Source organism: Toxotes jaculatrix, chromosome 20 (assembly GCF_017976425.1).
Source record: "Toxotes jaculatrix isolate fToxJac2 chromosome 20, fToxJac2.pri, whole genome shotgun sequence".
NCBI lineage: Eukaryota > Metazoa > Chordata > Actinopteri > Toxotidae > Toxotes > Toxotes jaculatrix.
The window spans coordinates 14,559,082-14,576,325 of record NC_054413.1 but is presented as its reverse complement, the minus strand read 5'-3'; the positions used below and the strand labels follow the sequence as shown (position 1 = coordinate 14,576,325).

Here is a 17,244-nt window from a genome sequence, read left to right as displayed (position 1 = left end):
GATTTCTCCTGTCTCCTGACTCTAGATACTTCTAGACTCTAAGTGTTTTTAAAGATTTATGTCTTCATTAGGAGCCAAAGGGCTTAGGAGTATGGGAAATCAGAAAGCATTGAGAGACAGATCAACACATTGTTGGTTTTGTTCTATTTGTAGGATTTGTTGATAGTTAATAAAAAAAACAAAAAAACAGAGGCAGATATCTGAAAACCTGGACAAATCAAACCAAAACGTTTTGCACTGATAGAGAAATGTTTTCTAGATATCGAATTAATCTACCCTTTAGAGGCTTCTAACCTCATACAGAACAACCTCCTCTTGATATATTTCTGAGGACACACATATACATGCACACACATTATCCACTCTCACACTAAATGATCTTCGCTCTGCTCCTCGTTGTACCTGTGTTCTGCTGCTGCCATGTTGGACACCCATCAATCCTAGCAGCCCGGCTCATCAACAGGGCAGTCCTCCTCTGCTTCAGGTCCCCCTGTGTTTCAGTTTATCTGGTCTCTTCTTCCATCTAGGAGCATGTGTTTGTGTGTGTGTATTTGTGTTTGTGTGAGAGAGTGTTGTGTGTGTCTTTGAGTGTGTGCTCTACTGGAAGGCCAGCAGGAACATGAGCACCACATTGATGATGATGAGAAGCATCATGATCAGGAACACCACCACCTTCTGGGTCTCTGGGGGGAGGTTGCAGCGTAGCATGGTGTTGAAGAATCCCATCCTTTGCCTGCTCCACCTCCCCGAGCCACTGCCACGAGCCATCAGTCCCCTGGCCTCCTCCTCTTCCTCCTCCGCAACACCACCCCTCCCCCGTCTCCTTTCCCTCAGTGCTGAGCCTCCACACCAAACCGCGTCACCTCGTCGTCCTCCTCGACTATCTCCGTCGTTGTCCTCTAGTGCTGCTCTTCTCCTCCGCTCAACTCTGGCGGTCGCCTCCTCTGCTTCTCCTGCCACTTTGCCGATGCCCAGCGTTGCCCCGGCCTGCCAGTGGAGGCTGGGTGCCTATCTGTGTCAGCGTGTGTGAATCTGTGCTCTGTGAAGCTTTTTGTGTGTTACGTGATGAGCACCCCCCCCCCTCCTCCTTTACTCCCTTTTTCCTCTTTGAGGAACAGTCACCTCCCCTCTGTTTCTTCTTTCTGTCTTCCACCGATTTTCTCTTCCTCTTCCTTTTGGTCCCTCTTCTCTCTCTCTCAGTCAGGATGTCAGTATGAAAGATGGAGGATGGGATCCTGCATCTCTCCGGTTCATGCTCATGCCTCCTCGTATCTAGAGAAAGGATTCTCTTATCCCTCTGTCCTCTTGCTCTCCACGCTGTTCTTCTCTCACTCTAGCCTACATATGCTCAGTCGTTTCTGCCTCAACAACCGGTCATTTGTTCTCCCCCTGGCTTGTTTTTTCCCTTCTTCTATCCCTTGGTCTCAGCCCACCTTTTCTCTCCGTTAAGCTCCTGCTAAAATGGTGCTTGGTGTTCTGCGTGGAGCCGTGCTGCCTCAGCCATCCATCTAACTACCAGGATCACCCTCTTTTCTTTTTTTCACCTTCCTTTCTTTCGTTTTTTTGTCTGCCCACCCTTGTATAGCCAGCAGCCAATCAGGATGCAGAATGTGTCAGCGTATCCTGGATACCAGAGTAGCTGAGGCAGGGACATAGCAGCCTCTGGGAGGGTGAGAAGGGAGTGGGGTGGGTTGCTGGGATGAGAGGGAGAGAGGGAGGGGTATGATGGAGGCCATGCAGAATAACGGGCAGATCTCAAGGGAAAAGGGAAATTGTGTGTGTGTCTGTGCTTTCAGATGCTTTCATATACATTTACATTGATATGATATTTGAGAATAGTATCAAAAGACAAGAATGAATTACAAAGTCTCTATTATAGATGCACTAAATCAACTTAAAATATTTAGTTTCATTGACTGAGCGTGGTGCTGTTCTATATTTTTTTTTCAGCAAAACCAGTGGAAAGACCAAAACTAACAGTCAATCTTTCAATACTTTCTGACTTCCCCATCCTGTTTGTGGCAGCTTCCACCTTGCCTCCAAGCCCACTGGTTCCCACAGTAGACATCTTTAAAATTGGGCCATAAATATGTAGTTTCATTCAAAATAAACAAAACAAAACAAAAAAACAAACAAAAAAAACAAAACTCTCAATAATTTCCAAAAACAGCTGGCCACTGAAGTGTTTATCAAATGTTACTTAAAAAGGAGGAAATTTCAATTTTGGGGGACTATATTCAGTGGTGGATTACTACAAATTTGGTGTTCTAGTGAGTACCTCTGGTGTTATACCATATTCTATGACCATCGTAAAATGTGAGAGCAGGTGGTACTGCATTGATGCATTCATGTTAGACTGCACAAGCAGTTGTTACTATTAATGTTATATCTTGTAAATGGTGTGAAAAAATGTGAAAAAAGCCAAACAATACAATAAACAAAACTTAGCTAGCTGTAGCATATTTTTGTTCTAATTCCAGGTGCAGTAGGATCACAATTTCTGATGGTCTATGTCAGATGATGTGATCTTCATTCTAAAGTGCTTCTTTTGTCCTGTGATTTTTTGGGAGTATTCCACTGGATGCAGTAATCAAAATTTCTGACACAGGCCATCAGAAACTGTAGTGTACTACTGTGTTTGAATAATAACTGAATAAACTGTGTTCATTCTACTTGTACAAACTAACATTCATTCAAAAGCACCCCCTGCTGTGCATGTGGGACTGGGTCAAAATAAGCTACAATATATATCGTCATGGTAATGCACCAATGTTTTTAAAATAAAGACCACAAAAGGAACAACTACAGAAAAAAAGACTGAAAAGAATGTGAATCTATGCTATAATATTTCTCTACTATGTGCAATATCGCTATGTGCAATATGCCTTTTACAATCACCATGTGAAACATCACATACTGAAAGTGACTGTGTGCCTATATTAGGCACCTAATTTTTTAAAACTTCTCAGTATTTTAAGTGTACTATCTTGCTCTTCTTTTGTATTATTTATTTCTTGGTTATTCTATTTTTTTATTTTTTTATTTTTTATTCTTATTTTATTCTTTAAACTTTTTAGTAAGCATGACTCAGGGGGGATGCACAAGAATTCCAATGCACATGTACTGCAATGTACACTCCTGAACAAAATCTTAAAACCAGGGGAAAAATTACAAGTATTCACATTTCGCGCCGGTGAATCGTAACCTGTCCGTCTGGACTTTGCAAGAGAGCACCAAAAATGGGACACTGAAAGGTGGAAGAAAGTTTTATTCTCTGATGAGAAAAAATTTAACCTGGATGCTCCTGATGGCTTCCAATGTTATTGGCATGATAAGGAGATCCCACTGGAGATGTCTTTTACATGGCACAGTGGAGGAGTCGAATTGGGAATTGCTACAGATTGCCTCAACTCTTTGTTGTATACCGGGTTTCTCTGCCACCCTCACAGACACATCCATTCTTGGTTTTGGTCTTTTAATGAGATTTGTTAACAGTAGAAGAAACAGAATATTGCAGTCTTATCATTTAGTGATAGTTAATGCTGCATGTGAATAAAAAATGTATCTAATTTTAAATTATTTGTTTAAAAGAGCAGTATATATGGGGGGGAAAACATTGTTGTCACACACCTACAATCAAAATATATATTGAATGACATATTAAATGTGCAGCCAAAAAAACGTGCTGAAGAAGTAGCAGTACTTTTGTCAGCCTTCCTCATTTTCAGGCAATGTACAGCATACCAGCTTCAATCACAGGAACAGGGCCACTATGTAGCCTGAGAGGCAAAACCTAGGTCAACACTGTCCACACAACACAAATTGCTGCTTGTAAAGCTCACTCCAATGAGCACATGGTAATAACTGATGGAGACCTACAAGAAAGAGCATTTTCCAACATTATCAACTCCTCTCTTCTACCACCTTGTATTATGATGGCTTGACAGTCAGAAGACATCATTTAGAGATTTTAGTGAGAAAATCAAAGTAAAAATATAATAGTGTGGTGACAAAAATTGTGGAAATTACACATAATGCTAAGGTGCATGTGGCCATTCATGCATGAGACACAAATTCATGAATGTATAGTAATTTATGCATGTATGTTAGTGTTTCTTCTCATCTTTCCTTAATTACCCTCTATCCCCTCACACTCAGAGTAAAGCTTAATAGAGGATTAGCTGTAGCATTTACCATGATTATCCGACCTGTTTTTCGCTGGCAACTGACCTGTGGAAGTCAGTGAGCCGTTGTTTTCCCTGGTTCCATCTCTCCATGGCCCTGACCTCATTATGTAGGTGGAATCACCACAACAAACCTACATGCTCTTCTCATTCATTCCCACATGTTCATTCAACACGACAGAATCCGGGGTGACATATAAAAATCATTGGTTTTGTCCAACAAACGGTCAAAAACCCAACAATATTGAGCTTACAATGATATAAAATAGAGAAATGAAGCAGACCACAAACAACAACAAACATACGCACACAGTAGCCTTCCTGCCACATCTCTTTGCAGGCATCTCATATTTCAACACACATTTATGAGTCTCCACTGAGTTAGCCTTCCTCTCTTGAGCAGCAACAAAGCAGGTTTTTGTTGAGACCCACAATTTAAATTGTGTTCCTATATAACAGACATCATTGACCCACAGGATGGCAGCAAAGGACTGACTCTGTTTTGTCTATCGAATGCTCAGGAAGAAGAAGAAAACTGTTCTGATTGGCTGTCAATCTGTTACTATCCGCCCATTCAAAGGAGCGCAGGGAAAATGCTGCAGAACGATGAAGAAGGAGTAGAAGGCAATAACTAATGAGTAAATTATTTCATACGTGAATTCAATGACAGATTATTATCAACATTATTAAATGACTTCAATTATAATCCCTCTTCAGTCCTGAGTAATGTCTGCAAGGTACTCCTTTCAGGCTGCATACAACCTCAACCAGCTCCAGCCTGGGAATAACTGAAGGAAGTTCAAATTGACTCAATATTACAAATACATACAGAGATCAACTTTTTTTTTTTTGCAGTGTCACACTGTGAGCTCCGAGTACTGTACTGTGAGTGCATATATCTCCTCTGTAAATCACATTTCACTGAGACTGTGCATAAGCAGAGTCCAGACCAGGTATCCATGACAACCAAATAATCCAGCAACCTCAGAGCTTGTTTTTGCCACCCCTCTTAGCCAAAAGGAAGTGAGAGCCATTTTCAGTCCTCTGCTGAGGCCAGGCTCTGTTCCACTTGCTACAATCCTAAAGTTGTATTTTGGTCAGTGACTGCATACACTCTGTATACTACCACTGACTTTCACAGCTTTCATAACTCTTAGTTTATGCCATTTCCTTTCAGTTCAGTTCACCTAAGAAAAGCTGTAAAAGTAATTAAGTAATTAAAATAAGTCTTGAGGATGACAGTGGTGGTTTAAGGACAAGCAGGTTTATATGAAATAAAGCCTTCTTAACAATGGGTAGGCAGTAGCCAGGATATAGACACTTTCCCTCTGCAGTTGGGGAAAATACGAATTTATGTCCTGTAGGCCCAACAATGAACCAACTTCTTTCGCTCCCTGGAAGGACTGACTCCAACAGTTTTGCCCCTCTAATTCTGTATAGGTTATATTTTATATATTTTTTATTGTAGTAATGTTTTGGTGGCTCATAATTTGTAATTTGTCACAACAGCTGTTCCTCAAAACCAGAAGGAGGAAGGAGTCTGGAGAGCCTGAATTCAGTCCCAAAAGCATATGACACTGACCCACAAAAACTCAAAACCTCAAAAAAAGAATTAGGAAGAAGGCTTCTCTACTGTTATTGCTGCTGGTATAACATATAGTATTTGGTATAAAGACATCTTAACCTAAACTTAACCATGTTCAATTTTTGTATCTAAGTTGACTGTATCAAAGATTAAACCTAAACATTACCCATTCTTAATCCATCATTATTTAAAAAAAAAACAGTAATATGGTGCCCCCAGTGGTGGAATCAAAGAATGCATTGTGGCAAAAACATCACACGGAAATACTTATGCCACCAGAATAATTTGAAAGATGTCACAATCACAATAGTAATTCTAAATACAGCTGCTTTAACCTTGACCTAAAACCACTTTTCCTGGTTCCTGGGCCAATCATGTTGCTTCTAACGATAACCCTGGTGAAATCCAACATTTGGTGGTAGAGACCACATCTCCACACTGCCTACCTCATTGATGGCTAGTTGCTCCCCTCCGCCTCCTCCTGGGTGTCCAAAGCGATGTCCAGAACTGCGAAACTCTTCATACAGCAGATCCTCTTCGCTTCCCAGCTCGTCCCCAAGTCCTGCCTTCTCTGACGCCCCATCAGGAATAACCACCGCTGGGACATGGAGGGAGGGGAGAGGACAGAGGAGAGACAAAGACAAAAGATAGTATGATTAAGTGACTTGCAAATGATGTGCTACGTTTTTTATTCAGCCTGAAACTGTGGGTGCTGAATGAGTTAATTGATATTCTTCCCCAGAAAAAACCATTGACTAAATAAATGGGTCAGTGCCCTACACATACATCTGTTTACATACAAGAATTTACTACTAACTGTATTGTTAAAAAAAGAAAAGCCTGTCTGAGTTCATGTGTCCCAGTAGCACGGGACAAAAACTGTCACTTAGTGAAACAACAGAAGCCAAAATGAATTTTTTCGGCACAGATGGGTTTCATGTCAGGATGTACAAAACCCAGAATCCACAATAGAAATATTCTCCAGTTTGACTTAAAAAGAAAACAATATGCTGAAATGATGAATCAGTTATAACAATATCATAATAAACTTTATCCATATAGCACCTGTCTTGATATAGATGTAGGGCCCGGAGTCTAAAAATATGAAAACACAAATGAATATCAGTCGATCATTTTAAGCCATGCCTAAAAATCAGCTTCTGCTTCCTTCTATTGAATTTATCGTGGATGTTCATCACTGTAAACTGAATTATAGGTTTTACTTGGTCAGATAAAATTAAAGCTCACTTGTGAGGGAAATTCATATTTTTTTTGACATTTTTATACACCAAATAATTAAACAATTAATTTAAAAGAAATCAATATATTTATCACTATTAAAATGATTGGTAGTTATAGCCCTAAATCAGCAAACAGAGGGAGCTTCTATCAAATCAAGGAGGGCTCTTCCTGTATGACCACAAACTAAAACATCACAAGTACACTGAATTATAGGTAGAATAATTCATTTTAGGCCTTCCTTTAAATGTGCCTCAGCATGCTCAGGAAAAAAAAAAAGTGTGTCATTAGTGTCATGCACTGGCTGCTGGGACAGTCAACTGTGAAAAAGACACAGTGACAGTGCAGCTGAGCTCAGACATCCCAGTGGCTATATGTTATTGTGCCAAAAAATAAAAAGAGAAATGGAAATGGAAACACAGGCTCTGGCATCAAGAATGAATACAAATCTGACCTTTCCTGGTCTATTTGTTCACAAGATAACCGTTTACATTTAATGTAACATTGTCCTTATATATAAGACATGGATGAAATATTTTTTTTACTTTTTTAACACTAGACTTGTGCAAGCATATTTGCAACCAGCTTCTGTGTTATTTTAACAAACTGTAACATGCATATTTTTTTTCATTAATGCCTAGGTTTCAAACAAAAGTACTGTATAATACAGGTGACATAAAAGGCTACTTTGACAATTAGGCAGATTTGAAGCCCCGATTGAGCCATTTGGTGCCAGTACAATCAACACTTGATTATCACTATTCAATTACATCCTGTAGCACCTTTTACTCTGCACTCTAACAGGATCAGCTAAAGCTATGCTAAAGCTAAGCTATGTTGAAATCTCCACTTAGTAACCACTGATGCTGTATTTTAGCTAAGTTTGAACTTATAAACAGCTGATGCAACCAACTCTTGAACATCTCTCCAGGGATTATAGACATTTACAGTCTTAGAGCATTTACTGAACTGTTATCAGCAGTCTCACAGCACCCTGGGGTCTAGCAGCACCATGTCAATGACTTTTAAGTCGTAACCATGGAGATCTTTCCCATTGCTGACTTCCTACATGAACACAACATTATCTATGGCAGCACACAATGTACCAGGGTGCACAATGGGCTCAAGTAATGCAGTTTTTCAATATCCAGGTTTGCTGCTTCTGGCCTGTTTTTGACAGTCAATTATTGGTTAGTGAGAATCATTCACATCTGATATGATGTATATAACGGGGATTAAAAGAAAGCAGAGAAAAATTGTTCAAAATTAAAAAATAAAATGGGCCTAATCAGCACCACCCTCATTCCATACTAATGTGAGGTTTCAACAAAACAGGCTTTGTGCTTCCTCCTGTTCCAGAAACATCCTCTGTAGTGTCTGATCTCACAGTTTTTGGCTACCTGGCTGATAAGCTAAAAATACACTTGCTGTCACACCTCATCATAGGCGTCACCCTTAGCTGCCTCACCAACAGCTGTTGCCACGGAGGATGTATCCTTGGTGACAAATCACCGTGGAGACAGAAAGAGACAGATTTAATGAAAGAACACATGAAGTCCTTTGGGCGATACAGAAAAGATGCACTTGGAAACAAGACTCAGCTATTAAAGAATGTACAATAAGATGCAGTTGGGTGGGGGCATTGTTTTAAAAGTGAGTGGGGTGCTTCTTTTTCCTCCTCAGTGAGCAGGAACAGTAAGCAGTCCTCTCAAGTCAACATCTGGCACAGCATATTGAAGGTAATGTCCTCTTGTGCATACATACAGTAGCATCTTACACATCATGCAACACTATTTAACAAACAGCATGTAACAGCACCATCACTTCCATGGAACCATGGAAGATACGTAAGCTGCCCTCATGGGGGCAGTGTAGGACACTCTGACTGGTTGTGTGTGATGGTGTAGAAAGATGAGCTCCAGGTATTGACTGCCCTTTATTTATGTGCAGAGGGATGCTGCAGTCTGGCTTACAGTAGCACCAAGGGGTGAAAGGAGGGACACCACATGAATCCTCCACCAAAACACTGCTCTTCATTGCTGTGCTGCTGGGGACTCCTAAACAGCAATGGAAACATCAAAAGCTACCTTACTTTAGCTTGAATTTCATATTACATTAAACCCCCCCCATTCAAAATAAAGATTTGAGATGGCATTTTTTTTTCAAAAGAGCAGAGTGGGTGATCAATAAGAACAATGCAATATATTCACACAATAAATACAGTGTAACCCTTTCCACTGAACATGCAAATGAACACGTTTCCAAGTGCAATAAGTTATTTATACACATATAAAGGATGGTACTTCCTCTGATAATGACTGACTGATAATCACCTATTTTTTCAATGAATTTAAACTAAACTAAATCTTTTCCTGACAATCTTACAAATTCAAACAAACATTTTCGGAGAATGACATTTTCTATAGTCGCATATATTTAAAGAAAAATGTTTGGTAATCCTGTTTTAATATTCAGTTTTTTATCTGATATATTCAATTATACCCTGCCATGTACAGTAGCTGGGACAAATCAACAATCTGATGAATACAAAACTGATACATACTGAGGAATGTAACAGTGACATGAGAAGCGTTCTTCTCTGCGGTTGTAGTACAGCAAACAAAAGCAATCAGTGTCATCTTTAGAACAGCAGCAGCTTCACAGAGGCCACCAAGTCACTCACAGCAGGGAGGGAGAACTAAATTGCACTGTTAACTGTTTGCTTCTCGTTTTACTGGTCAGCCTGTCCTTGAGCCAGAGTATGTGTGTGTTATTATGACTACGATGCTGATGAGATCACATCGCAAAACGTGGATTTAAATGGGTTTTTGTGTGTCTTTGTGTGTAACCACAGGAAGATGAAGCCGAGGCAAAGCGTGTCAGTGTGTGAGTTTGGACTGTAGCATTTAATCATCCTGAGCCTCTGGATGTGGGTTAGCCACATTAGTGGATCAGATTTGTCTGCATAGAGAACATTCAATACTCACTGGCACAAGTGTGCATGTCTTTGTGTGTGTTTGTGTGTGTTTGTGTTTGTGTTTGTGTTTGTGTTTGTGTTTGTGTGTGTGTGTGTGTTGATGGCTGAGGAATTCAAGCGTAATGGTTCCATTTTCATTAGATGTGTGTGTGCTGCAGCATGGCACGTGTCTACTAGCAGCACGTGAGTGGACAACCTCATACCACTGGCTGCCCTCAACCACTTGGCCTGCAAGAACAGTAGATAGTTGGATAGCAGTATAAAAAAAAGGAGAGCATCTGTACCTTAAATGATAAGCCTGACGACATTCTATATGTCTTCAAATCCCAACAACAAAAACCAACAAATATTGTGTGTGTCCAAAGCCTGACGTATCTTAAAAAACTATTAAAAACACATCAGTGAGCCACACTACTGCACTGGGTGACATGTTCCTTCATTACCATGAACACACACAGTGTAATTTAATTTGAGACAGTCCCACATATACTGTTCTGCTGCCCCAAATCCTCACTAGAGCACCAAATATGTATTAATCTGCCACTGAAAGTAGTGCACTACTACTACTAAGGTATTATCAAGAGCACACAGTAATATTATGAGCTTGTAATGTGGTGCAGCCGTCCTATTTCCTCCTTCCTTTCCTTCCTATTTTCCGTTTCCTAAAAACTACTGTCCAAGAGCTTTAGGAAAACATTAAGCCTTTAAAAAAAACAATGAAACTACATATCTGGGAGGTGTTTTATTTATTTATTTATGAAGATTTATGTTTTCAGGAGAAATCAGTGGACATGTGGCCACCGGTAGCTCTAACGGGGTGGTAAAGTTCGCTGATGATACAGTGGTGGTGGTGGTGGAATAGGGGGTTGATGGCTGCCATAACACAAGCACATATCAGTTTTGTCTGGAAGAAACTGCATTATTAGTGAGTGAACGTGATGGGCGAGTCAAGCTGGTCCACAGTGTTTTTCAGACAGCATCAGCAAAACAGCTCTTAAAATGTTGCATCATACATCGAGGGATCTAAGATCTCAGGGTGATCTAATCAGAAAACAGACTCACTATTTCATATATCTGAATCTACTGTCGCCAGGTCATGACCAACAGATTTCATGTTCATTATAAAAAGTTTATAATAAAATGGGTCTTGGTCACAAAAAAAAGGCAGTTACAAAAAAAAGCAATTACATTATGATGACTTGCACCAACATGTCATATAAACATGTGGATATAATGTTAAAATATGTTTATAATATCCAGAATGCTCCTTATAACACAAAAAGCATACATTACTGCTGAGTATGCAACATATACAGTATATACACACATATACAGCACGTACTATACATACAGTAAGCAGCATATGTGAATGTGAGCAGTAAGTGTGAATATTCATTCTTTACTAAATAATAGTTTGACAAAATAATTGCAAGTTAAGAGAACTCTGAGTGAAGATAATCCCACCATTATAACATTTTATGTTTCACTACATGTAAGACCCAGTGATTATAGTGGATGTTTTTAAGTGATTCGATGGAATCATCTTAAGGACAAATCTGGGAAGTATCTGTGCATTTTATTAATCTAGTATAGTACTTTGTGTTAACACAAATGACACCTTATATATAAGGTGTCATGACTATATACTTATACATAGTCGTATATGACTTATGAATGTATGACTTCATACTAAACCTAAACACAGAACCCCCAATGGCATATCCACCAAACCAAAAGTTCTAACATGCCAGAAATCTATAATACATCTGTGTCTGTGCTCACAAACCTGGACTAATGCATCATCTAGGGTGCGCTATAAATATCAGTTACATTAACTGTATATATCTGTTATATATATATTGTATATGTAGATATATATGTACGTGTGTATACATGTGTGTATGTATATATATATATTTATATATGTGCAATTGTCTGCTGCTATGTGTGTGTGTATGTGTATATAAGACCCCCTCCTGTATATATTGCATTTCTCTTACAAATTTATTTTTTCCTTTATAGAGTGTATTTATTGTCTCCTTGTTACTGCTGCTACAAACGAATTTCCCCACGGGGATTAATAAAGTATCTCTATCTATCTATCTATCTATCTATCTAAATCCAACCCATCATCCAACAGCCGGATCATTAATTGTTCAAGCTGTTAATCAATGCCTGGACCACCTCTCAAAATGAGCGTCAAATGACAACTGACCTGGCAAAAATTTGGCCCCATTCTAAAAGCAGGTTAACATGGTGAGATATGAGAACAGTGATATCACTAACATGAAGTCAGACAGGGTGGAAACACACCAGTCAGTTAGCCAAACTGATTGGGAAGAAAACATAAAGGTAATGAGCAAAATTATTGCCCAAATTGTCTGTTCAAAGCATCCATCACAGTTTGCAGAACCACGTCCTGCTTCAACATTGAACTACTGTATTGAATGTAACTTTTTTGTGCAGTGGTGGATTATGGAGACATTTTAACTGTGATCACTTTAGGTTAACCCTCCTAAATAAAGGGATTTAATAATCTGGATAAACTGTTGGCTTGTGTCCAACCTTTCTGATCATTTCACTGCTTTCTTGACAAGTAAGACTTTGCTGCAGTGATGTTGCTGTGTTCAGCTATTTTCTTTTTTCTTCTTTCAAGAGAACTGTGTTAACTGATAGAAATGATTGACAAAACTATTAAACTAAGACCCAGTTTGTAATAAACCAGAATTATCCTTTAAGGTTACATGGTGCATAGTGCCGTGCTATTAATGTGCCAATATACCCCATGAAAATCTCTTTAACTGTTTTTACTATCATCTAAAGAAGGTTTATTGTACATGAACAAATTAAATATGATTTGTTTGGGGAAATAGTTCAGTGGGAAACTAGGTAAAGTGTTACATGTCTCCTCCCCTTAGCACAGTGTGATACTACCAGGGCCCCTCTCCTCTTTTATAGGAAGTGACGGATTGGAGTCGGGCAGCGTGCCAAATGCTCCTTCAAGGTGACAGAGTCGCCTGCCGGCCAACTCCTCAGCTGCCACTTCCCTACAGCTCAGTGGGTAGGCTACATTTACGCTCACACTCCACACTCATACATTCATAGATTATCTTTTCACCTCTCTCTAGATGGATTTGCTCTTTGAGGAAAAGGGGAAGAGATTTCTTTGATACCTCTGGATTTTAATCTCCAGCCTAAACTAATGGATGGGGATGGGAATTTTTTAAGCACCGTCGGTTACAAGTTTGGACCCTGCCATGCCCTCAAACCCCACCTGTGCCAACGTGGCTCTTCCAACTTTTGTTCTTAGAACAAAACCGCACAAATGACAGAGCATGTCAGAGTTTGAAATTGGAGGCAGAAATGTAAGAAATTTTCATTCCCAGTGCAAATGTCATGAAATGATGTGTTTACTCAGAGAGCCAGCAGTTACAGCACCTGTGCACAGATTAAAGAAATAAAACATGGCTCTGCAGAAGAGTCTGCACACACACAGAAACACTCACTGGATTTTTCAGGGTGACCTTGCAGGGCTTCTCAACAGTGCAGATTAATTAAAGGAAAGGTTCACCCTTTTAAAACAGAGACTCTCTTAAAGTGTCTTTTCTGGTCATCGCTGTGGCTGCATTTTTTAAAAAAACGAATGTCAATTCAGTTCAATTCAATGTAATTTATATAGCGCCTTGCACAATCAAAATTGTCTCAAAGCGCTTTTAGACTCCCTTTTAACAGAAAGAAACCTTGAGCAGAACCTGGCTCATATGCGGGACCCTCCTGCTGATGGCCGGGCTGGGTGAAAGGAGGAAAAGGAGGAAGATGGGACAGCTGGGAATGGAGGAGAGGAGGAGAAGGAGATGCAGCATACAAAACATGAATGTCCAAAAAGTTGAGAGTAAACTTGCAAACAGCAGTTTGCATATCACAGCTCAGAAATCAAAATGGCATGTCATCTAAAAACAGTAGGCTGGCCTGTCTGCATTAGGATGCTCTGTCAATTTTGGTGTTTAACACTTGAGGCTTTTATTTCTATATGTTATGCTGTAAATGCAAAAGACCCTGTCATGTTTTATCATTCTTTTAGGCTAATAAGACTCCAAGGCTACAAAGTAGAGTGCACTCAGCACACTGTGGCTGATGCAGGTAATTGAAAGATAAGATGCTGATTTTTTTTCCCCGCAACCAATTGGTTGAAGAGCAGGTATGATTTCAGTGAACCAACATTTTCTGTGGTTGACTACAGCCCTATATTTTACCCAAAACCACAAATGTCAACCTAATGGTGGAACTACAGGAAAAGGCAAACCACCAAATTCAGCTGTATACATTGGAACAATGAATGTCTGCACAAAATTTTATGGGAATCCAATATTTGTTATTGGTCCAAACGGAAATAACTAACTTTAAGACTATCTGAATTTCTACTACTTCAGGGAAGTATTTAAAAGAAAGACTAACTGATAATGTATGTTGACTCAAGTCAACAGACTGCAAAAACTACAGCTGAGATGATCAAGACAAACTAGACAAATGCACCACTGTGAGTTTGATTAAACTGTGTCAAATGCTCTGAACAAAGAATCTAGTGAAAAAAAAGAACAAAGGTGAAAGAACACAAATATACGGACTGCACAGCCTGTCACCGCCTCTGCATTTGCCGCTATTTCAGCCAACATGATGAATTCAACCAATTCAGCATTTTGACTGCTAGAAAGGGCCGATTAGAACGGTTCAAACCTTTATTTACAAGATTTGGGGGACATTCAACTACATAAAGCCACCTTGGGGTTTGGTATGTCAGGACCCTAAAGCAGACCCTGCATGTATAAAACAACATCTGGAAAGACAATGACATGCACGACATGCAAAGTATATTCTATACAATAGTTGTCTTTCAACAGGCTTAATCTAAACTTTTAGGGCCTGCTTACTAGCCCAATATGTGATATGTTATTTTTCACTTAAATCAAGAGATGGTCTCTGGGATGTGGCCTGTTACTCTGTGCAGACTTCATTGATCTTGTGCTAATGAACCACATGAAATACGGGATGTAAATTATTAAATACCACAAAATCCCCTGACAAGTCCAGTGACAAAGTGACAAAGGTTGTAAAAACCTGTCTGATTCTATCACTGCAGGATCCTGGAACAGCAAGTTACAACAACACCATCAGTAGAAGCCATAGACTGTATGGACGTAGCACCTGTGACGTCACCCATTGGTTTCGGGGAGTTGGTTTTATGACCAAAACATGGGCATTTGAGCTGCACCATCTTTGATTTTAGTGGGAGTGTACTTTCCATATTTGGCGAAGAGGTGGTTACTCTACGGGTCAGCTGGGGTCAGCCGGCCGAGAACCCGGCCACTTAGCTCAGAGCAACTGAGCTAGCCTAAGGCTAATCAGCTAATCAGCTAGGCTAACAAGCTAAGCGGCAGCTGCACGCAGCTACATCCACCACACGACAGTCCCCGAGTCCGACCCGACTAGCTCGACCCCATGTGACTGTGACACACAGCATACAACAGAGCTCATAATGTTGCTGCTGTGTTTTAAACATGACTGTTTCAGATAGAGAGGTTTTAGATGGAGCTGCAGGGTTTGGTGGAGTTGTGGGGGGAAATTTATTTCTAGCCTGTTATTTAACTGTGAAACAATCATTATTATTTCATATTGATAAAATATATTAAAAAGTTAAAAACATTATTATTGTTATTATTATTATTGCCATTATTATTAATGATAACGATTAAAAAATATGATAATAATAATATATTTAAATGTTTAATATTTAATATTTACCGGTTTTCACCACGGCCTCCACCCACTATCCACTTACGGTTACAGCAGCACACCACCGCTTACTGAAGGAGCTGCTCTGTCCATGCAATGTCGGACTTTTAAAACAAAAAAATGAGACGAAATAAAATTGTAGCCTAGTATTCCCACAATAAACGGACTCTGAGAGCACGGAACACACCGCAGCAGCGTTCCTAACATTAGCTGCTCCGCTCCTCTATCTGTATCAACAGCGACCATAAATCGGCAATTAAGTCATAAGCCAGCGGCAAAATATGCCAGTACATGCTAATTAGTGCAAACATCCAGGTAAAATAGTGAGAAATTTACTTACCGAAAAAACTCCAACACAAACTCCTTAGACGGTCGGTTAGTACAGTCTACACTACAACCACCCCCCCTCACCCACAGTGTTCACGGAGGTGGAAACTATCAATAGAGACCAAAAACAAAAAATGTACCACGCTGTAAATATGTTTTTTTAGGCTGTAAAGTTGGCTATTTTAACATGGGGGTCAATGGAGAATTGCTCACTTCTGGAGCCAGCCCCCAGCGGCAGTCGAGGAACGCAGTCGAGGAACGCTGTAGGTTTCAGCAGTGATCCTCACTGCTGAAACCTACAACTCCCCCCTTGGTAGAAGCCAGGTGCTGTAGTATCATTTGTTCAAATATTATTGATGAACTGCAATCCTGCATTCCAGCAGTGCTGAAAGGAGACATTTCTAAATTTTATGCACATTGCAGAATCCTGCCACAGGTGTAGAGGATGATGAATTCATGACTAGACTGGTATCTAACAATGTCCACAGACAAAACAAAACCCCTCAACTGCTGGTGACACCGGGTGACCCCCTACTCACTGTGTCAGACACAAACATTGCATCTTGTTCTCCTAAGAGATGAGCAACCTTCCATTGAACTCTCACTGACTGTAATGACACCGAGGGCTGGGGTCAGGACGCCCAAGACGACACAGTAGAAAAAATTACCCTTGAGGAAACTGCTGCCACAGTAAACAGCAGTGAAGCTTGCTGTGGCAACCCCCTGACGGGGAACAGCTGAAAGTGGAACAACATATCCAGAGCTTTTCAAAACACCATGGATACATGAGTGGATAGAGTTAGGGAACATAAGCGCCGTGTTAATGGGATGCTTATTATTCAGTCAAACAGCATCCATGGAAAGATAACATTCATGTACATTGTCACCCCTGTTGTTTTTTTTTTTTTAATCTCCATTTGGAAGAAAATATGTTTGCCTTGTCTTGTCTTGGCCTTTTTTATTAGCAGCCTAATATTATTTGTGAGAGTGTTTTAAATGTGTTACAACTGACCAAAACGAAAGTGATACATATGACTGTTTTCTTATCTGTCTCTTCTGTAGTTAAGGCTTGGGATGGTTTAAACACAAAAAAAGTATTTGGTTACATTCAGGGAACAATCATGGTCATGATAAAAACAAAA

General features: G+C 39.9%; 1 protein-coding gene across 4 annotated transcripts in view; it reads right to left on the bottom strand.

Annotated features, from left to right (window-relative positions):
• The window catches only part of arhgef4 (Rho guanine nucleotide exchange factor (GEF) 4), a 137,411-nt gene that overhangs the window by 17,361 nt on the left and 102,806 nt on the right, over positions 1–17,244 (bottom strand). For all 4 annotated transcript variants that reach the window (XM_041065517.1, XM_041065518.1, XM_041065519.1 and 1 more), the window contains one exon: positions 6,216–6,367. In XM_041065517.1, the coding sequence (XP_040921451.1) occupies positions 6,216–6,367 (152 nt within the window). The remainder of the gene's footprint in view (positions 1–6,215; positions 6,368–17,244) is intronic.